General features: G+C 63.1%; 7 protein-coding genes across 7 annotated transcripts in view; 3 read left to right on the top strand and 4 right to left on the bottom strand.

Annotated features, from left to right (window-relative positions):
* AMSG_02403 (major vault protein) overlaps positions 1 to 280 on the bottom strand; it is a 3,755-nt gene extending 3,475 nt beyond the window's left edge. Inside the window, exon 1 of the mRNA XM_013905491.1 lies at positions 209 to 280. Coding sequence (XP_013760945.1) covers positions 209 to 256 — 48 coding nt within the window. The 5' untranslated portion in view covers positions 257 to 280. The remainder of the gene's footprint in view (positions 1 to 208) is intronic.
* A 435-nt stretch (positions 281 to 715) lies between these two features.
* AMSG_02402 (GTPase activating protein Rap1-GAP) lies at positions 716 to 5,041 on the top strand. The gene has a single exon (XM_013905490.1). It carries the CDS (start codon positions 1,819 to 1,821, stop codon positions 3,622 to 3,624), a length of 1,806 nt encoding a protein of 601 aa, XP_013760944.1. The 5' UTR covers positions 716 to 1,818; the 3' UTR covers positions 3,625 to 5,041.
* A 3,863-nt stretch (positions 5,042 to 8,904) lies between these two features.
* Positions 8,905 to 11,031, bottom strand: AMSG_02401 (uncharacterized protein). Its single transcript, XM_013905489.1, has 2 exons — positions 10,771 to 11,031; positions 8,905 to 10,598 (listed from the first exon to the last, which is right to left on the bottom strand). The coding sequence occupies exons 1-2, from the start codon at positions 10,829 to 10,831 to the stop codon at positions 9,265 to 9,267; spliced, it is 1,395 nt and encodes a 464-aa protein (XP_013760943.1). The 5' UTR covers positions 10,832 to 11,031; the 3' UTR covers positions 8,905 to 9,264.
* Positions 11,032 to 12,111: 1,080 nt separating this feature from the next.
* AMSG_02400 (uncharacterized protein) lies at positions 12,112 to 13,276 on the top strand (the record flags this gene model as incomplete). Its single annotated transcript, XM_013905488.1, has 3 exons — positions 12,112 to 12,124; positions 12,392 to 12,553; positions 12,693 to 13,276. 3 exons carry the CDS (start codon positions 12,112 to 12,114, stop codon positions 13,268 to 13,270), a joined length of 753 nt encoding a protein of 250 aa, XP_013760942.1. The 3' UTR covers positions 13,271 to 13,276.
* Positions 13,277 to 13,992: 716 nt separating this feature from the next.
* Positions 13,993 to 18,787, top strand: AMSG_02399 (uncharacterized protein; the record flags this gene model as incomplete). Its single annotated transcript, XM_013905487.1, has 1 exon — positions 13,993 to 18,787. The coding sequence occupies one exon, from the start codon at positions 13,993 to 13,995 to the stop codon at positions 18,484 to 18,486; it is 4,494 nt and encodes a 1,497-aa protein (XP_013760941.1). The 3' UTR covers positions 18,487 to 18,787.
* AMSG_02398 (uncharacterized protein) lies at positions 17,988 to 19,624 on the bottom strand (the record flags this gene model as incomplete). The annotated part of the gene is made up of 1 exon (XM_013905486.1): positions 17,988 to 19,624. One exon carries the CDS (start codon positions 19,622 to 19,624, stop codon positions 18,494 to 18,496), a length of 1,131 nt encoding a protein of 376 aa, XP_013760940.1. The 3' UTR covers positions 17,988 to 18,493.
* Positions 19,625 to 19,729: 105 nt separating this feature from the next.
* AMSG_02397 (fimbrin) overlaps positions 19,730 to 21,701 on the bottom strand; it is a 2,477-nt gene continuing 505 nt past the window's right edge. The window contains exon 2 of the mRNA XM_013905485.1: positions 19,730 to 21,602. Coding sequence (XP_013760939.1) covers positions 19,834 to 21,602 — 1,769 coding nt within the window. The 3' untranslated portion in view covers positions 19,730 to 19,833. The remainder of the gene's footprint in view (positions 21,603 to 21,701) is intronic.

The following is a 21,701-nucleotide window of genomic DNA, read 5'->3' as shown; positions in this document are numbered from 1 at the left end:
GTTGGTGGGAGGAGGTGGAAAGTCGCGGGGGGAACGGAAGAAAAACCAATGGAAAGAAAGACAGAGCTGGGCAGAGGTAGACAGAGGGAAGGGGCCGGTTACGAGAGGGGGGGGTGGGGGGTGGGGGGGGGGGGGGGGGTTGGGGGGCGGTAGAGCTATTGGCATGGACATGTGTGGAGAGGATGGGTGGGTGGGGAAGGTCTCGTACCTGGTACTTGAAGTTTGCCCCCGTGGTTGCATACGTGCAGGTCGACATGATGTGCTGGCTGGTGACGAGTGGTGGCAACTGGTGTCGGTGAGTGGCGAGTGGCGACCGGTGGCCTGTGGGTTGGTTGGTGGTTGGCCGGCCCAACGAGTGCTGCGTGGCACCGGGCCACCGGCCGCGAACCATCAGCGTCCTTGCTTGGTCTTGAGACCAGAGTACTCGAGAGCCTGGAGCATGCTCCTGGGCATATGTGCGGGCTCCCAACATGGGGCCTATCAATCCGCCCCATCGCACCATGCTCAAAGTCAAATTCCTTGTCCTGGTCTGCCATTGCATGCGTTCACTCGTCGAGCCAGCCTCGGGCCAGAACCCCGGCCGGAAGCCCGCCAAGCCACGGCTTCTGTCCAGGAGGCCGAGCTCCGGTCTGGCACCCAATCCAAGCCCGATCTACAACCAAAGCACAATGCGATAACGGCCCTCGTCGACCCTGTAGTCCTCTCCTTCTCCACTGTCTGTATTCGATGCTGCGGGACTGCGGTAGTAGGCCCCGCATATCTCTCTCCGCACGTGCCACCGACTTGGTCTTCCCCTTTGTTCCACGGCCTCTATCGTCTATCCACAGAAAGTCCCCGGTCCCGTTACTCCCTGCATAGCATTATACAAGCGTTTACCTACCGTCCGAGTCCAAGCCTATTACCGGGAACCCTGTATATCCTCCACTATTGCCCTTTGTCGCTCCGTGGCCTCAGTCCGCACGCGTGCCGACGCCGCGTGAGAAATATTTTCATTGTTCCCCAAACTCGCCCGTCATGATCCCTCCCCGCTCTCATCCCTCACGCCACGGAACCAAGGCCAATGTCGCGGCTGCCATGCTTGTGCTCGTGCTGTATGCACACACATGTCATGCCGCCACGCTGCTCCTCCTTGACGAGCCGCTGGACCCCGCAGTCGATGTCCGCGCCATGGAGACCAGTTCTGGAAATTCCATCGAAATTCCCGGCACCATCTCTATGCGCGACCATGTCATTGCTCTCCGTCTCCCTCTGGGATCTCTCTCGCTCCCCACCAATGGCAGTGTGTTTATGGTTCCGACAGATACCAAGATCACGCTCGCCCGCCTCAAGAAAGCCGATGCCGCCTCGTCGGCGGTCTGGCATCTGCAGGCGTACCAATACGACGATCCGGCGGTCGGCACCGCCCTTTCCTCGCCCCCTGGTCTGATTCGTACGGCCTTGACGCCGTCCCACGCGTCGGCCCGATCCAGTCCTGGCCGGCAACATCGCAGTTGAACCCGTTTGAGATCCCACTCGACGTTGTGGCCCAGGACGCCATCACCAGTACCAGCTCTACCACGTCGCTCGTCGTCCTGCTCTCGCTCGACTGCATCGGCTGCAAGCCACAGCGCAAGTACTCGGCCAACGCCACGCCGAGCTCGCTCAACCTCACCTACTACCACGTATGTCATCCTTATCCTCCAGTCACGGACGCCTCGGTCTCGGTCTCGCCCATCACCTCGACCACTGCCGTGCCATTTGGCGACGCCGTCACCATCACCTGCTCCGGCGGCCTCACCCTCGTCGGCGCCGGACCGGGAAACTCGGTCACATGCGTGGATGGCATCTGGTCAGCTCTCCCTCCGGCGGTTCAATGTATCCCATCGCCGCCGCCGCCGCCCTCGCCACCGGCACCGCCCTCGCCACCGCCGCCCTATGCATGCCCGCTCTTTGCGCCGCCGTCCAACGGCTCGCTCTCGTTCTCCAACTACGGCTACACCGGCTCGACCGCCACAGTCATCTGCGATCCCGGAATCGACCTCATTTCAGGCTCGGCTCTGCGCGTCTGCTCTGATGGGACTTGGTCTGGAAGTGAGGCCGTCTGCGCCTATGTCTCTTGCCCGCCGCTGGTCCCGCCGCCGGACATTGTCATCACCTGCTCAAATGGCACGGGCCGTGGCATCTTTGGCGAGTCATGCTCCTTTGTCTGCACCGGGGGCCTTTCGCTTGTCGGTCCCTCGACCTCGATTTGCGGCGGGGACTCGGAGTGGAGTGTCTCGGCCTCGACCCCGTTCTGCTCCTCGTTCAACATCAGCAACTCGTTCGCCACGCCCCCCGCGGCCCCGATCGTCCTCGTCGCGGGATCGTCTTTTGTGGTGGCCTTTCACGTCCGCGACTCTTTCCATCTCCCGACAGGCAGCGGACTCGACCTGCCCACAGCACGCCTGCCCGATGGCACAGATCGTGTCGCCTCCCACAGCTTTCTGGCCAGCGGAGAGTACGAGGCCACAGTCACGGTGCCGACGGTTGCTGACGTGTACACATACACGCTCGGCATCAACGGTCGCACACTTGAAGCTGCACCGCTCACAGTCCAGGTTGTCCCCGGACCAGCCGCCGCGTCAGCTTCTGTGCTCGACAACGCCGTGCTCGGATCAGTCCTCAGCGTCGAGACCGGCGTGGCGAGTCGGTACGAAGTTGTTGTTGCCGATGTCTACGGCAATGCGGTCTCAAGCCTCCCATCAGACGCGGACGTCTCGATCCGGATCAAGGGCAGCGCCGGTGAGAGATCTGTCCAAATCTTGTACCGCGAGAGTCCGCGCCTCGGCTTTGACCTCGTCGCCGAGCGCGGTGGGACATACACCCTATCGGTCGAAATCTCGAGCGAGGATATTGTCGGCTCACCATTTGTTGTCTTTGCCGCCACCACCTGTGTGCCCGGCGAGCACTCGGTCGACGGCGGAGGTTGCAGCGCGTGCGCGCCCGGCACCTTTTCGGACGCCATCGACGCTCCCGAGTGTAGTGTCTGTCCACCGTTCTCAACCTCGCCCGAAGCATCCCAAAGCTACACCAACTGCACGTGCCGTCCGGGTTTCTGGTTCGGAGCGCGCGGCCAGCGGCGTGGCGCAGCATGCGTCGCTTGCCCGTTCGGCGCGGTCTGTCTCGGCGGCCGCGCAGATCCGGTCGCCGCCGCCGGTTTTGGCCAAGGCGACGACGGCCCGGGCCTCTTTGTGGCATGTCCGCTGCCTGAGGCTTGCGTCGGTGGCACAGCTTGCCGGGTCGGCTACACCGGCCGGCTGTGCGCCGAGTGCGATCGCGGCTGGTTCCGGCTTGGAGAGCGGTGCCGACGCTGCCGTGGCTCCAACGCTGCTCTGGCCGCTCTCCTCATCCTTGGCTTCTTTGTCTACGCCACTGTTGTCCTCTGGCTCAACACACGCGAGACAAACATGTACGGATACGCCGCGTTTGTCATTGCGCTCAACTCGCTACAAGCCGTGGCCCTTTACGGCACCATCCGACTGCGTTGGCATCCTGTTGCCGCCGCCATCTTTGACGCCGTCTCACTTGTCAACCTCAACTTTGACCTCGCTTCGCCAGAGTGCGGGCTCGACGTCGGCGATGTTTGGATGTTCAAGTGGGGCGTGACCATGGCGCTGCCGATGCTCTTCCTTCTTCCCTTTGGCCTTGTCACGTGCTGTGCCTCGGTCGGGAGCGCGCTGCGCCATAATCGCCGCGTCGCACAAGGACGCGCAGGCGTCGGCGCGCACGCTAGGGCGCTCTTTGCCCCCAACAGGCAGCTAGTCGACGCCGCCGGGCGCGGCTATCTACAGACGCTCCTCTTGCTCTACATGCCGCTGATGTACTCTGCGCTGCGGTATGTCGACTGCACAGACGTCGGCGGGGGAATCGTGGTCATGACAACCAATCCACACCAGCGCTGTTACACTGTGGCGTGGTACGCCACCCTACCCCTCATCATCATCGTCGCCCTCGCCTACGGGTTGATTATCCCAGTTGGCCTTGGAGTCTTCCTTCGCCGCAAGAAGCAGCAGCTGGACGATCTCAGCTTTCTCACCAAGTATGCATTCCTCGTCGCCAAGTACCGGCCGGATCTGTATTGGTACGAGAATGTGGTGCTCGGAAGGAAGCTTGCCATGGTGGTCGCCGTGTGCGCGCTGCGGTCGCCGAGCGCCAAAGCCCACGTCATCGGTCTCGGCATCCTTGCCAGCATCGTGCATGCCCTCATCCACAGACATCGCCCTTACGCTGAAGAGCACCACAACATATTGGATGGAGCCGTTAGCGCCGGAGCCGTAGTTCTCCTCTGGGGCGGCACCATGCAGGGATCAAGCCACCTCCGCGACGCCGTGGTCATCACCGCGCTGCTTGCCACCCTCTTTATTGTCGTTGTTGCCATCGTCTACGAAGTTTGGTGGATCCGCGACCGCGACACCGGCGAGGTCGACTTTGAGTTTGCTGCCCATGGAAAGTCGTCCGACATCGAGATCTCGGTCATTGACATCGACTCGCTCACCGACGCGTCCTGTATCGAAGACACGACAGGCGTTGCCTTTGTTCCGGGCCAGGCCTACGTGGCTGCCTCGGGCATGGACACACTCGTCGGTCTGCCGTCAGCCTCGGCCGTTTTTCTCAACACCGATGCCGTGGCGGGTCTCGCGTCGCATGGCTCGGGCGTCTCCGCCACCGCAATGTCAATCAGCCCACGATCAAGCTCGCCACACAGCTCGGTCTCGGTTTCGCCCACTACAAGCATCTTTCCTAACCTCTCGCTCAGCATTCCCACTGATCCGCCCGGCGCCCGCCTTACCGTCTGCTCGCCGTGCTCTCCGCTCTCGCCCTTCTCTCCGATCACGCCGACCTCCCCCACCACCTCGCGCCTGGCATCCGACTCTAGCTCCTCCTCACATGCTACGTCATCGACGGCAACCTCGTCTTCATCCGCGTCATCGCCGACATCAGCTTCAATTCCTGCCCCACCCCCGCTTCCTTCACTACTCCTCCGCGACGTGTAAGCCGCGCGCACTTCAGCCTCCCCCCCCCCCCCCCCCCCCTCCGCGCCATTCGCGCCCTCGTTCAGTCTTACAAAACTCCTCCATACCATAGCATCCCCTACCGATTCCCTCCCCGTTACCGCCCATCACCATCATGTTCACCGTCATGCTCGCCATCACTCCAGTTGCCATTTTCTTGCAACACTCAACACGAGTGAACAGCGCAGTGTTGTCGCCACCGCCACTCCCAACAACAGGTCAAGCTGCAGCAGAGCAGCAGAGGTAGCAACACTCCAGTTCACCCCCCCCCCCTGTCCTCCGCATTCCCTCCTCATTCCCTCGTCATGGAGAGAGGCGGAAGCAACGGGTCGGACACAGGCACGCCGTGCCACCCTCGGTCCGAATCTGGTACCAACTCTGGGAGAGGCACAACAACAGCAGCAGCAGTACCAACAACAACAGCAGCAGCAACAACAACAACATCCTCATCAGCAACAGCAACAGCTGCTCTTGGACCTGGTGATGCGTCCCAAGCGGGTGGCGGAGAGTGTGCGCTCAACGAACTGGCTTGCAAAGCTCTGTATCCATCGGCCTTGGGCGGCGGTGCCTGTACCCATCTAGCTCCACTGGCTATGTCCTCTTCCTCTCCTGCTACTCCCCCTCGCTATTTGTGTCTGTATGTCTTGCGTGTGGCTAAGGCCGACGACGCCCTTGTTGGTCGGGCAAAGTCACGGACCTATGTCCGGGCGGCGGTAGCCGGGAAGCGTGTTGGCGAGGCCGAGCCGCCGGTCTCGGCTACAACCCACTCGGCACCGCTGGACACTGCCTGGCACGCCATGCTTGTTCTTCCTCTTGAGAGCCGCAGCGGAAACCAGGGAAGCTGCTCAGACGATGAGGTGTCGGTCACTCTTGAGCTCTATGCTGCACACCGGATGGCGCGCGACTCGGTCATCGGCAGGACGACCGTCGATCTCAATGCCGCCTCGCCCGACTACGCCGGCTACGTCCTGCATCGGCTGGCGATGGCGCCACCGCAAGCAGGCTTTCTGGAGCTTTTGGTCCGGATAGCCGACGCGAGCCACGCCAAAGTGCCGTCACCATCACTGGCAGCAGCGCTCGACGCGCGCGCCGCCACCCGCGCCGCCGCCATCGCCTCACCACCCTGGCCAGTAGCTGAAGCACCAGGCTGGCACGTGGAGCAGCCGTTCTCGGTCTCGGACGCATCCGCGTTCCCAGTGGAGGCCGCCGGGCCGTGGATCGAGGACGATCCCGCATGCTCGGCGTGGTACACTGCGCTGCTCTCGGACATGCCGCATACTCTCTATACAGCGCCGGACCTTGGCGCGGTGGCGGCGCTTGCGCTCACCAAAGCCTCACATGCTGGTATTCAGCACTGGCTTGCAGTCTTCACCAAGACTGCGCGTCGCGCGTACTACTTTGTGCTCCACGCATCGTCGCGACTTGACTTTGCTGTTGTCCTTACTGCGCTCGCGCCTGCGATCCTCCCACCAGCCTCGGTTTCATCGCCCAAGGCTGTTTCACGGCTGTGGAGCCTGGTGCCGTCTGCAAACGCCCAGCCGCCACCTCGGCTTATCGCCGCCGTCCGCCGTCTCGAGGAGCCCGAAACCGCCAAGACACTCAAGATCGGCGTCCTCTACGCTGCACCAGGTCAAGTCAACGAACTGGAGATGTTCGGCAACAAGGATGGTTCGCTTGCCTTTGACGCCTTTCTCGAACTCCTTGGCTCGCGGGTGAGGCTCAAAGGCTACGATGGCTACTCGGCTCAGCTTGACACGGCTTGCGACGGCTCGGGCACCCACTCTGTCACAACCTCGTTTGCCGACCACGACGTCATGTTCCACGTCTCGACCCTCCTTCACTGGGATGCCAACGACGAGCAGCACATCCAGCGCAAGCGGTTCATTGGCAACGACATTGTTGTCATCGTCTTTATGGACGCGCCCATGACCTCGCCGTACCTGGCCTCCACCATGGCGTCCAAGTATACTCGGACGCTGGTCGTTGTCTCTCCAGTGCCACCGAGCGCCGTGCTTTCTTCGTCTGAGCCGCACTACTTGGTCGGCATTGCCCATGCGGCCGACACTCGCGCTTTTGGCCCGCTCACGCCACCGACGCCTCTTCCCGCCTCGGCGCTCCGCACCCACATCCTCGCCAAGTGCCTCAATGGGCAGCGTGCCACGCTCCGCTCGCCCGAGTTCAAGGCGCGCGCGCTGCGTACCCGCGCCATGCTCATTGACGCGCTCCTCGACGATCTTGCCGCACTCCCGACTGCCGACAAGAAGCGCCGCAAGCTGTCCAAGCTGACAACCAAGTCGCCGCCACCCGAGTCAACAAGCTGGCTGGCCGCCCTCGACAGCATCCGGCTCTCGCTCATGCACATGCCGTGGCTAAGCAGCACCGAGGCGGACGCCACCAGCGCGCGCCGGACCTCCGTCTCGGACGCCTCGGTTCCGCTCCTCCGCGCCGCGCTCAAAGTCGAGCCGTCACAGGTCTTCTCCATTGACCCGCTCCTAGACTCGTTTCCCTACGCCATCACGTCGATGGACACCCTCGGCGAGACGCTGTTTCTTGCCACGCCGCAGGCGCTCTTCTCCAACACCCGCGGTCATCCAGACTGCAAGCTTGTGCTCAACATGCCCGGCTTAGTGTCCATTGCAGTGTGCGCGTCCGCCAACGCGCTTCTTGCGGCAACGACGTCGGCATCGGGTCAACAGGCCATGTTTGCGGTGGCGCTTGAGCCGCTGCTGAGTGGCGGCCGGCCAAGCGTCGCCTTTGTGCCGGTCGCCAACCCGGCTTTTTCGAAGCCGGCGAGCTTGACGGCGCGCCAGTCCTGGTTGTCGCGTCGCGGTACGCAGTCCACGTCCTCACCCACGACGCAGGCGGCTTCGAGTCGGGCCCTGCCTTTGTCCCACACATCGAGCCTGTCCAGATGCCTGGCCGCATCACATGCCTTTCGCTCACCTCGGTTGGCATCCTTGTCGGCATTCTTGCGCCCGAGGGCGCAGCTGCGCTAGTGCTCATCGACACCAGCTCTGGGGTCTCCACACTGTCGCCGCCTCGCCATCCGGACACCCACCGCTCGCTGCTTACGAGCTCCCTGGCGCCTGGCTGGTATGCTACGAGAGTCATGGCGAGATTCTGCCGTGGGCCGTTGACGCCTCGCTGCGGACGTCGCCGGCAAGCCTCGCCGCCGCCCGGCACACCATGCACTGGCGATCGACGCCAATGCACTTTGCACTCTCGTACCCGTTCATCATTGTCTCCTTCCCTGCGTTTACCGTTGTGTACTCGGCGCTCAACGGCACACCCATCGAGATCCACTTACTTGACGTGCCGGCCCCGTTCACCTGCCCGGCTGCCAGTGACCTCTTCTTCCCCTCGCACCTCAACTCGACGTACGCAGTCTACGAGCTGCGCTCGGTGCTCGACTCGTCCGAGACTGCGGCGGCGGTGGCCGGCTCTGACGACGAGCCGCCTGAGCCGCTGACGCCCAAATCGCTTTCGGCCGCACCGCTCTCGTCGCAGTCGCCAATCCGCCTCCGCCAGCTGAAGCATCGCTCGTCGTCGATGGCCATCCGGACCTCGCTCGCAGACGCGTCGGCCAAGCGAGCCCAAGCGGCACTTGCGGCTGCTGCTGCGTCGGTCGGCGCATCGCCCGCACACGCCTCGAACGATGTCGGCGCAAGCTCGACGGCCGGTTCAGAGGCACTACCAGAAGCTGGCGCAGTCGCGGCCGCGTTGAATGCAGCCAAGCATGTCCCGACTCGTTCGTCGCCACTGGCCGGCAAGAAGCGGTCTATCACCCGACTCCGGTCGCAGCACTCATCGGCGTCGCCGGGCGGACGACGGAAGGAATCCGTCAAGGCCAACATCTCGCTCGGGCCTGAAGACACACGGTCTGTGGATTTTACCGCGCTTCGGGCCAAGTGGGCGGCAGTGACGAGTGTCGATGACGTGTTTGACGGCGAGCAGAGCCACGACGCGGTTCACACCCGGCATCACCGGCGGCGGCGGCGACGGCATCGGCGCAAGCACCAATCGCACAGCGCGCCGCGGCGACGCATCCGCCGCCACAACCATGCGCCCGTGGAGCACATGAGCGACGCAGACGGCGGTGCCAGTGGCAAGGCAGACGGTGAACCAGACGCCTGGTGGCACTCCGAGTCGACGTCGGACCTGGACGACGATGACGACGAGCACTCGGCGGATACCGGTCACGGCACCTGCGATCGCGATGCGCCGCCGACGCGGCTCAAGGAGTGATACCGCGCGCGGCAAGGGCGGCAGCGACTGCAGTAAAGGTCTCATTGAAATCGTTGCAGCACCGGCGGATGGCATCAATCTCGCCTGACTCGCACGCATTCCTCACGGTCTGCGCCGCCTTGGCCAGAACCGGCATTGAGAGCATCGAGACCTCGCCCTCGATGGCAATCGCGATGCTCTTGATGGCGGCCACATCGTCGCTGGCTAGAGCCTCAGCGAGGCCGCTGATGCCGCTGGCATGTGACTTGATCCACTCTCCAAGCAGTTCGTTGGCAAACTCGGCCGAGCCGCCAAACCGCGCCACAACCTCGTCGTAGTCGAGTTCCGCCGAGTCGACAGCACTAGCAGTTGTACCAGTACTGGCGCCAGCGACTCCATCAGGCGCATCGCGACCCTTGCTCTTTGTCTTGTCCTTGGCCCTGGCCTTGTCCTTTGACTTTGCCTTGCTCTTGGCCTTGCTCTTGGCCTTGCTCTTGGCCTTGCTCTTGGCTTCTGCCTTTGCCTTTGCCTTTGCCTTGTCCTTTGCCGCTTTCTTGGCCTTCTCCTTGGCCTTGGCCTTTTCCTTTGCCTTTTTGCGGGCTTTGGCCTTGGCCCGCGCGTCGGACGAGTACGAGTACGAGTACGAGTACGAGGGCGAGTCCGACGAGGTCGACGACGAAGCACTGTGGGCGGTCGACGTGCCTACGCCAAAGCCGCCAGCGTCGATGTACTCGAGGGCGGCGGCAGCCTCGTCGAGCAAGCCGCGGTGCATGGTGTCAAAGGCCATGCGCGACTTTTCCATAGCCATGCTCGTGATCGAGCGGTAGGCCTCGGGAATGACGGTGATGAACGGAGCGTCGAGCTCGCGACCGATGCGTTCGACGACATTAATGACGTCACCGACCTCCTTGGTCCCCTCGAGAACAGTGATGAGCTCGTTGAGCTTGGCCTTGGTCTTGCTCGGGCGAGCCATAGCAGCACTAGAAACCGGGGCCAACAGCGTCGCCGCCTTGGCAGCCTCGTTGGAAGCGTCAAAGTCCGGAGATGATGCAGCTTCCAGGCAGGCAGCGTAGGCCTTGAGGCGATGATGCTCGGCGCGGGCTTGGCGGAGGAGCTCCACCACAACCGGCGGCTGAGGGAATGGCGAGTGCTTTGCAACATCCGACAGACACAGAACAAGCGGATAGAGGCGAGTAGCCTTAACAGTCCCAGCTGATCCCTTGAGTGTATGCGCCGCCGCACGAAAGGCTTTGAGCGCCTCGGGTGTATCTACCGCGATGCTAGTCTCGCAATCAGCGAGGTATCTGTCCGAATTGTTGACAAACTGAACCAGCAGATGCACCACTATCATCGCTCGGCGCCACATCGATCATGTTCATCAGGGCGTGTGTGTGCGCAGGCGTGTGTGAGGGTAATTGCGGTTGTGAGTATCCCGTGCAAGTGGTGCGTGTGTACGTGAGTGCCCAAGTACCAGCGGAGTTCTGTCCATGACCGCACAATCCTCACCACAACGTACGTTTTCCTGTCTGTGAGCCGAAGAGAGCCAACATGGACTCGACCTCAAACGCGACCGACATGATGATGGTGGGCCACAACAGGTGTGTGTGTGTGTGCGAGAGAGAGAGAGAGAGAGAGAGAGAGAGAGAGAGGGACAGACCAAAGAGAGAGAGAGTAAGTGTGGGACGGACTCTGCAACACTCGCCAGATTCAGAGTATGTAAACGGCTGTATGTATGTATATATGTGTCAGTGAAACACTTGGGGTGTGGAACCGTATGGAGAGGTGAGGTGGTCACAGAAGACTTGTCAAGGTGGTGTGTGGGTAGGTGGCGGGTGTGAGAGGGTGCGGCACAAATTGGGTTCGCCTTTTGGTTGGCTTTGCTCCCCCCGAAACTGTTATTGCTCATGGTGTGTCCCAATTGCTTCCGCTCGCCTGTCTTGCCGCTTGCCGTCGGCCTGCATCGAACGATGCCGATACTGCCATTTGTGCGCCGTCGTATACCCTTTGTGTCTGCTTTTGGCATGGTCGATGCCGATGCCGTCATCGACGGCCGATGGATCGAGAGTAGGCGGACCGGTCATCGAGAGCCGATGGATCGAGAGTAGGCGGGCTGGTCATCGAGAGCCGATGGATCCAGAGTAGGCGGGCCGGTCATCGAGAGCCGATGGATCGAGAGTAGGCGGGCCGGTCATCGAGAGCCGATGGATCCAGAGTAGGCGGGCCGGTCATCGAGAGCCGATGGATCGAGAGTAGGCGGGCCGGTCATCGACGGCCGATGGATCGAGAGTAGGCGGGCCGGTCATCGAGAGCCGATGGATCGAGAGTAGGCGGACCGGTCATCGAGAGTCGATGGATCGAGAGTAGGCGGGCTGGTCATCGAGAGTCGATGGATCGAGAGTAGGCGGACCGGTCATCGACGGCCGATGGATCGAGAGTAGGCGGGCCGGTCATCGAGAGCCGATGGATCGAGAGTAGGCGGACCGGTCATCGACGGCCGATGGATCGAGAGTAGGTGGGCCGGTCATCGAGAGCCGATGGATCGAGAGTAGGCGGACCGGTCATCGACGGCCGATGGATCGAGAGTAGGCGGGCCGGTCATCGAGAGCCGATGGATCGAGAGTAGGCGGGCCGGTCATCGAGAGCCGATGGATCGAGAGTAGGCGGACCGGTCATCGACGGCCGATGGATCGAGAGTAGGTGGGCCGGTCATCGAGAGCCGATGGATCGAGAGTAGGCGGACCGGTCATCGAGAGCCGATGGATCGAGAGTAGGCGGATCGACGGCGCACACCTCTCGCCGAGCCACTGGTGCTCGCGGCAGGACGACGACCATGTCACGGACCTCGAGCTCCGACAGCATGTGCTCAGGCGGTATGTTTCTACAGTTCCCATGTCCCGCTGTGCGTTGAGTGCGGTGACAGTTGTGGTGGCGGTGGTGGTGGCAGTGGTGGTGGCCATGGCGGTGACCATGGCGGCGGCGGTGGCAGGGCCAGCGAGCGTCCGTTGCCCACCACCGGCCGAGGGCACCTCCCCTACAAGCGCCTCCAGCATCCACACCCATTTCCCCACGTGATACACACCCACACCCATACTACACATTGCCACTCACTCCTCTTTGGTCTTGGTCTTTGGATGTAGGCTCGTCTAGGTCGGGCTCGGGAGGCTCGGGAGGCTCGGGCTCGGGCTCGGGCTCGGGCTCGGGCGGCTCGTACTCGTACTCGGACTCGGGCAGTGGGTCCAGCGGAAAGTCGGAGGAACACGATGGTGGCCATCCGGTGGCGCTATCGTCCATCTCACAAGGTACGTCATGGGAAGGAATGCTTCAAGACGAGCAGGGCAGGTAGGGGGGCGGGAAGAGGGAGAGAAAGAGAGGAAGAAGCGATCGGTGTGGCAGAGCGCGACGTCTCACACTCACATCACCGTCACCATCATCACGCAGCGCTGGAACACAAACTCGTGCGCCGAATGAAACGAGATGATCTTATCTCGAGAAACATTCTGCAGCGTGGTGACGTGTCGGCAGCAGTGCTCGAGCGGCAGAAGGCTCTGGTGCGATCACGCATTCAGGCTCGCCTCAAGCGGACGTTTCGGACGCGCCCGTCCATGGAAAAGCTGCAAGAGTCCAACATCATGCCGGCCAACAAGCTCTCGCCCTCGCATCTGGAGGCCCAGAAGCGGTTGGAGAAAAGGCAGCGACTGCAGCTGCTCTCGTCCCGCCTCGCCCGCCGACCTTCCATCAACGTCCTCCGCGAAAAGGACATCATGCCTGTCGTCGCCGTTAATCCGCGCACAAACACCGACGACGAGTTTCTTGAAGAGTCCGTCTACCCGGTTCTCGATGCTGCCGTCGAGGCCCTCCTCAAGGCACTCGCCTCCAATGCCCAGAAGCGCAACGCCGGCGTGGCCAACGTCAAGCCCATCAACCCCATCAACTGGCTCGCCCAGCACCTGATGCGAACCAATCCGCGCTACAACAAGACCTACTACAAGCACGCCAAGCAGTCGCCCTCGACATAACCTGTCCACCCCCCACCCCCCCCTCCTCCTCGCCATCAGGCTGCAGCCCCGCCCTGCCCGCCTTGCCCTGCCCGCCTTGCCCGCCGTCACTACGCGCCCCTCTGATCCGATCCTTCTCACAACCACAGTCTGGCACTCCTAATACATACCACACCTCTTCATCATCCCCCCCCCCCCCCCCCTTTCCTACCCTCCTCAGACTCACACTCGTCGCCACCGCAGCACCTCACCCCAGCCGACCGCACCCCACTCCACTCTACTCCCCGCCAAACCCCGGGCCATGGAGGAGCTACCCACCGCCCCCACCGCCCCCCACCGCCCCCACCTCCTCTTCTTCTTCCTCCTCCTCTTCCTCCTCCCTTTCCCTTGCCATCGCCCCCACCCCACCGCCCCCAGGCGCCACTCTCTCACGGTCGGCGTCGACCACGGTGGCACCCATCGTCGCTGCTGTCATTCCAGACGCATCGTCGCCAGTCCGAGCTAACTCGCCCAAAGTGGCGTCTGTGCCCCGCACTCCGCGATCGGTCCTGCAGGCCGCGTCCGACATCCTGGCCGCTACTGCCCATCAGCTGCCGTCGGCTACCAACTTGCCCGACCCGCCGCCCACTCTGCCGCCGCTGCAAAGCAACTCGATGACCGATGCACCGCATTGTCACGCGGCCATCGGCCTACCGCAGCGTTCGCCGCGGACGCTGACTGCAAACGCGCAGCTAGTCGGGACCATGGAGCGGATGTTGCCGCCACCGATCACACTCGCCGCTGCGCTCGCTGCTGCTGCCGCCTCGCCCATGAACATCGCCCTCGCAGCCTTGGCCGTCATCATGGCCGCAATCTGGGCGCTTGGGGGCCGTGGCATGCAGCTTGGCCTCGAGACCGCAACCGTACTTGTTGGCGCTGTTGTCAACGTCGCAGTCGAGGCATGGGACGAGTTTTGCGGAGCCAACGAGATGCGCTGCAGAGTTATGCGCCAGATCGCCGCCCTTGCCGCCTCACGTGGGTACTACGTCGACGAAGCCGCCCACATTGATGCCCCGCGCACAGAGTCCAAGACCCGCATCACAGCGCTGCGTGACCACGCTTGGCGCTCACTCCCGCCTGATCTCCTCGTGGCCGGCGACGTCATCGAGCTGGAACTTGGCCAGCGTGCCCCGGCGGCTGCCTCGGTCATATACGCTCGATCGGTTGGGTTTGAGCTTGCAGAAGGCGAACCGCTCAAAGATCTCCTGCCCTGCGACTGTGTGGCAGACCCACCCGCCGATCAACCGGCTCGCCCCTACGCCGTCGATCCGAGCCACGAGCACAAGTCGGCCATCCATGCTCTCGGCGGTCGTGCTCGCTTCCGTCTCGCCGCCACCCCGGTCACCAAGACTCTCGACGTGGCCCTTTGCATGCCGGCCAACACGAACATATTCTTCCTCGACCGCGCCCACCGCCGCCGCGCGCTCGAGGCCGCCAACCTCGGGCCCGACCACCCGTCACCAGCGAGTGACTCGTTCGAGCAGCAGGAAGAGCTCTCGGCGCTCGCCACCCACCCACACGACGCGCTCGCTCGCGAGGCCGCTGATGGCCCGCACTCGCGCCCGCACTCGCGCTTGCACCCACGTCAACCACTCGAGGAGCAGCAGGAGCAAGAGGCCGATGACGACCTCGTCGCCGATCTGCTCCACGTTGACGACGCTGACGATGCGCTCTCACTTGAGGCTGCCGATGGCCCGCCTCCACAGTCGCTCTCGTCACTATCGTCGTCTTCGTCGTTCTCCTCCGACGTCCTCTCGCCGCTCTCTTCTCGATCTGCCCGCCCGCGCGGCTTTAACGACGCCCAGACCCACGCCGTCGCGTCGGCCATGTCGGTGGCTAGCGGCGCACGCCTCTTTGCGGCTGCACTCCCGTCGCTCATCACGCCTGACGAGCTCCCGATCGCCGACCTTCCCACCGGCCCGCCTACTGCTGCGTCTGATGACGCCTCGGTTCTTGCGTCCGAGCCTGTTCCTGACTCGGGCGTTGTCTCGCTCGCCGACATCGCGCCTATGGTGACCGGCCTCGAGTCGGCGTCACAGGCTATCGACCCGGCATCGACTGCCGCTGACGCCACCTCGGCCGGGCCCGACGGCGACATGCTCAGCACGCTCACCTTTGCGCCACCCGAGCGCAAGGTTGTAACAGCCGAGCCACCCAAGGTCCCACGCCGCGAGGCGCCGTTCATGACCCGACTCCGCCTCGGCCGCAAGTACTACAACAACGTTGCACTTGTCCTCGTCGCGCTTGCCGCCGCCGCCAACATTACCTGGATCATTGTGGGCACACAACCGCGCGCGCTCATCGACTGGCTCGAGATCCTCGTCCTTCGTCAAGTCTACGTCGTGCTTGCCCTTGTTGTCTCATCGCTTCCGGTCTTTGTGGTCACCGCTTATGGCAACGCCCGGCTCCACCTCATTTTTGACCTGCTCAAGCAAATCACCCAGCTCAACGAGTCGCTTGCGGCGTCGCCGCTCTTCTCGTCGTCGTCGTCATCATCATCATCGTCGTCGTCGACCGAAGACGTTGCGCTCAACTCCAACTCGTCAGAGTTCAAGTCGTCTGACCTTGAGTTTGACATCTCGTCGGACCAGTTCAACGAGCTCGGCTCGTCCGAGATGGACGAGTTCGACGACGAGTTTGCCATCCGCCACTCGCGCGACATGCTCTTTACCCGCAAACGAGCCCTGCTCCCGCTCTCGCTCCTATGGGCTTCATTCTGGAAGTATGTTTCGGGCCGCGGCCTCGGCCTCGCGCGGACTACCAATCTCCTGTACACGCTCGGCGACACAACGGTCCTCTGCTGCGTCGACGGCTCGGGCGTCATCTCGCGGCCGTCGCTTCTTGTCGACAAGGTCTTCTTTCTCGCGCCGACCGCCGAGCACCACGTCCTCACCCTTGCTCCACAGGTGCCATCCGCTGGGCAAGCCGGCGTCGTCACCGAGGGTGAGGATGTCCCAATGACATTTGCCGAGACATGGGCTGCCGCGCTCTCGCCCGCGGCCTCGACGGGTGGCGCGGTTTTGGACGTCGGCGACGGTGTCTCGGTCCGGGCCACGTCCGGCGTCGTTGTTGCTGCCGGCCCGGCTGTGGGCTCGGGCGGCTCGGTGGAGGAGGCCGAAGCTGCAGAACCGCTGCGATCGCACCTCCACACCGGGCGGCAGGCGCAGTACGAGCTCCGATTTGTCGAGGCCGACTGGCCGTCGTTCATGACCTCGCTGAAGCCGCTCGGCCTCGCTGCTCTTCTCAATCCGCTCTGTGACTCGCCGCTGCTCGCATCGACCGTCGACGACCGACTTCGCTGGCTCACCGCGTACCAGAAGCGGCTCAACTCGGCCGAGTCGGGCCGGGCGTGCATGTGCCTCCTTGCCCAGCAAATTGGCTTCACCGATGCCGTCCCGGCCGTCTACACCCGCAAGTACGAGGTCATGCTTTTCGCCAAGGCGCAGCAGGCCATCGACGCGCTGCCCGGGTGCTCGACTACGAACAAGTCGTGGGCCGCGCCGTTTCTCAACGCCTCGGTCGTTGCTGACGACGACGGCGAGCTGCAAGTCATGACCAAAGGCTCGCCTGAGTTTGTACTGGCCCACTGCCTGTGGGCCTTTGACGGCTCGCAAGTTGTCGAGCTAACGCCCTCCGCCCGCGAACGCATCCTGGAGACCTCGCAAAAGTGGGGCCGATGGCACACCACTGGCATGGCCTACAAGCCTGTTCTCTCGGACGCGAGCTGGCTCGCCGACGTTGCCGACGTCTCGGACGTTGTCTTTGCCGAGTGGGCGGCTTCGACGACCCGCCGCGGCGCCGGCTCGTATGCCGTCCTTGCGTCGGGGACCCAAGCGCGGCGCGGGTACGGCGCCCGGCTGCGAACACTGCTCCGTGGGCAGATTTTCCTCGGCCTCGTCAACCTGGCCGAGCAGCCCAAGCGGAACATGGACGTCGTGGTGAAGGAGCTCAACTCGGCCGGCATCCGGCTCGTCTACTTTTCGCCTGACAACGAGCGCATCTCGAAGTCGTTCGCCAACAAGCTCGGTCTCGAGACCGACTTTAACACCTGCATCACCTTGCAGGAGCGGACCGTCGAGAACGTCGAGCACGACCCGCGCGGCATGTCGGAGATCAAGGCCCGACTCCCACGCGGTGTGTCCGAGATGCGAAGCCATATCAAGTACGTCGACAACGTCCCGCTCCTTGTACCGCTCTTTTCTGAGGCCACGCCTTCAGCATCGCGACAAATGATGGAGATTTTCCAAGAGTATGGTGATGTGGTCTTCTGTCTCGGCTCGGCGCTCAACTACTTTAACTCGCCCATTTTTGCGCAGTCAGACATTGCTATGGCGGTTGAGCCATCGCTTCCGCTCCGCTGCCTCCGCCACCGCGAGTCGACGACCGCCGCGGCGCGGGCGGTGGCGCCGTCGATCATGCACGCGTACGCGTCCATGGACGACGTCTCGCGGGCGCTGACGACGCTTCCCTGCTCGCTCAAGGCGCCCAAGGATACTCAGCTCCAGATGCTGCTCCCATTCATCCGCGAGGGGCGTCGGGTCCAAGACTTGGTCTCGGCGTTTTACATGTACACGGTGGCGCTTCATCTGCTCGTCGCGCTTGTTGTGGTCGGCCTCTACGGCCTTGGCCTTGGCGCCGAGGTCTCGGCTGCGGCCGTTCTCTACATCGCCTGGTTTGTGGTCCCACTGGTTTCTCTCGCCTTTATGTCCGGGCCCGAGGCGCCGGGCATCATGAAGCTCCTTCCGCGCAAAAACGACACCGTCGGGTGGCACGCGCGAGAGCTTCGTGCCATCAGTCGAGAGCTCGCCTTGCGGGTCGGACCATCTGCTGCAGCCGGGACCGCGCTAGCCGCCGCTGCACCAGGCGCGGTGGTCACGGTTCTTGTCTGGCTCGCACTCGTTGAATCGGCCGTCTTCCACCACCACTACCACTCGATGCGCGTCGTGGCTCCGTGGCGGAACCCAGCGTGGCTCTTGGTTGCCAGTGTAGTGGTGCTCATCGAGGCAGCCCGTGTTTGGCAGACGGCGCTCCTCGAGCGCGTCAGTCCGCTTTGGTGGGCCTTTTTGGTTTCCTGGGGCGTCGCCGTCGTCATATGGGACGAAGTCATCAAGCGCAAAGTCCGCGCCGCATTCTTCAAGGCGCAGAAGCGGCTGTACCTCGACTTCAACACCAAGCTTGGCATGCACTCGCCAGTGTAGCTGATCATCAGCGCATGCGCCCAAGCGACGACTCGCCCGATGCAGCCACAAACGACGAGCTGGTAGCGAGGCCCGGCGACGAACCGGCGCCGTAGTGCACCGGCGTAGGGACGTGTGTCCGGAAGTGTGACGACGAGTCGTTGGCCTGAACCGAGGAGCGAAAGAGAGGAGCAACAACAAAAGGCGAGCCTGCAGTGGGGGTGGTGGAGAGGAGGGCTTCGGCCTCGCGACCATGGCGGCGCCGGCGGCGCCGAGCTCCGCTTACACAGCAGTCGTCAAAGCCGTAAACGATGGCGTTGAAAAAGCCCTGCGAGGGAGCAGTGATACCCATGGCAAGATAGAGCGGGAAGAGGTCGTTGCCAGTGATGCGAGACGAAAAGTAGGCAATGTTGTTGAGAATTGCCGCCGCGAGCGAGAACATCCAGCAGAGGACAAAGATGCCGATGTAGAGCAGCGATGAGGTGCGGACCGACTTGGACATGGCACGCTCCTTGTCGGTCACGATGCCAGACGAGGCAATGGCTGAGCGGAGCCGACGGTTGATGGCGATGTAGAGGCACGTGACACAAACAAGTGCCAGCGCGAGCGGGACGTAAAAGGTGAGCATCTCGACAAGCGAGTACGACTGTGGATCCCACATGCACCACGACGAGTCCGGATCGCCGTGATGGATGCGCACTTCGGCGCCGGGCGGCTGGTTCGCGGCGCGGATGCAGACCAGCGCCAGCAGACCGCCAGGAACAGTGACCGAGACCAGGCAGGCGATGACAAAGCGACGGGCGGCAGCCGATGCCTGTGGGCGGACCGAGAGGAGGCAATACATCTCGAGGGCAAAGGCACCCGTCCATACAAAACTCGCCAGATACCAGCCGTAGACCCATGCACCGAGGACGTAGCAGGCTGAGTCGTAGCGGAGCGAGGGAGTCAGCCACATACACCCAGCAACAACCAGGCCAAGAGCAGCCGCCAGATCACACGCGAACAGGGCACCGAGCGCACGTCGCGGCGGCGAAGAGAGCAGACGCCGGCCACGGAGGAGAAGGACAGCCAGGCACGCCACGACTGACGCCAGGCCGGCTGCCACACACACTGCCACATAAGCGGTGAGGCGGGAGGTGGATGCGTCTTTGATGGCCATGGTGGCGGCGGGGGGAGTGGGGTGGTTGGTGGGCTGTTGCTGGTACGGCGGTGACAGCGCCAGGCAGGCTGTCGGCTTGCAATGCAAACCAGTGGCGAGCGAACAGTGGGACGGTTGGTTGGTTTTACCACGATGATAGGTCCAGGTGCCAGTCAGAGCAAAGCCGGCAGGACAGGGGAGGAGGGGCGACGATGGGTGAAGCCGACCAGTTAGGCCGACGGGCCGGCAGAGCCGCGCTTGGCAACCTGCATGAGAGTACCGACGAGGGTGAGGATGAGCTTGGGGCGGACCTCGACGACGTCCTCGGGAAGGAGGAAGATGAGGGCACCGAGCTTACGGGCAAGGGCGATGGCGTAGCGTGCATTGTTGGTCTTGTCCTCCTCGGACGAGGCGTCGCGGATGACGTACTCGGCCTCGACGATGCCGGGCTTGATGGCGTTGATGAGGTCGAGGAAGAAGACGGCGTTGGAGAGCGACTTGTCGCGGAAGTCGCGCATGGTCGAGACGCCGCCGACGGTATCGTTGGCCCACTTGATCATGTCGGCGTCCTCGATCTTGGCGCCGCCGCCGAGCTCACGGAGAACCTTGAGCAGGTGGAAGCGGCAGAGCTGCCAGACGACGGCGAGGGTGCGGGTGCGGTCGCCCTCGTTGATGTTGTCGCCCGAGACGCCGACAAGAGAAAAGTGAAGCGACTTGCCGAGAACAACAGCGTAGTTGCAGTTGGCGATGGCCGAGAAGCGGCGGATGGGCACCTTGGTGGCCACCTTCTTCCAGTTGACGATGCCTGGCTCGACGGCATCAAAGGCCTTGAGCAGGGCGAGGCCGTCGCGAAGGTCCTCGTACAGGTTAGTGACAGGGACGCCAAGCGAGGAGAGGTAGAGCGCAAAGACGCGAGCCTCGCGGTCACCCTCGAGGTCAAAGTCCATGTCGATCTCCTGCGCCTCCTCCTCGGTGAGCTCGGCGAGGCCGGGGTGAGTGTTGAACAGGTTCGCCACAAACAGCAGGTTGAGCTTCGAGTTGCCCGACGTCACGTCGTTGGGCGTCACAAACTTGCGGCACTCGATCTTGTCGGCCTCGGCAAGCATGGCGTCGGCGCGGCGGAGCTTGTCACTCTCGTTCATCGGCGACATGTCACACGGCGGGCCGACCTGCGCAAGCACCGTAGTCAGGATCTCCGAGTCAGACAGGTCCTTGCCAAAGTTGGTCGCCCGACGCGGCGAGCCGGCAGCCGCCAGATGGTAGTTGAGCCACCGAAGAAGAATCTGGTCGGCAGGCAGCCGCATGAGGTCCTCGATCGACTCGCCCTCCTCGAGCAGCCGGTACAGCTCGGGGTGCGCCTCGAGGTTAATCGCGCGCATGAGCCCAATCCGGATGAGCTGCCAGATGAGACCGAGCACAATGTGGTGCTTGCCCGAGGTCAGGTCGTCCTGCCCGAGGTTGACCACGTTGACGCCGATGGCTGCCGCAGACGCCACCGCCATGTTGAGGTTTTCTGCCCGCGAGAACGCGTTCTTGGGCTTCTTGTTGATGGCGCGCTCGTCAATCGTCCCGGGCACGGCCTCGTTGATCAGCTTGCACAGCAAAATGCCATCCTTGACCACCTCGAACAGGTCCATCGACGCCGCGTCGATCGGGAGCAGGTGCGCGAGGTCCGAGTCGTGCGCCAGCGCCATGTTGATGTAGTCAGAGAACGAGGTCTTCTCCTCCTCCGAGAACGAGTGTGCCGACGAGTCGGTTGCACCCTGCACCTTGTACATGTCTCCGGCCTTCTCCACCACCGCAGCCATCTTCGACCCGGACGTCTTGGCGTTCTTCATCAGCACCATAAACTCGGCAAACTCGATCGTCCCCGAGTTGTCCTCGTCCACCTCGGCAATGATCTCCTGCAGCTGCTTCTCATCCACATCCATCTCCATGTTGACCATCACCTGACGGAGCTCGTTGGTGTCGATCGATCCATTGCCGTCGTCATCGAACACTGCGGGCGGGTGAGAGTGAGGGTGAGGCTGAGAAAAGGTCGCAGTTTGTATCGCCCAACATATGATTTGATCATGATCGGAAGGGGGGGGGGGGGGGG

This window comes from Thecamonas trahens (genome assembly GCF_000142905.1).
Source record: "Thecamonas trahens ATCC 50062 unplaced genomic scaffold supercont1.9, whole genome shotgun sequence".
In the NCBI taxonomy this organism is placed as follows: domain Eukaryota; order Apusomonadida; family Apusomonadidae; genus Thecamonas; species Thecamonas trahens.
This window is presented reverse-complemented; position numbering and strand designations above follow the sequence as displayed.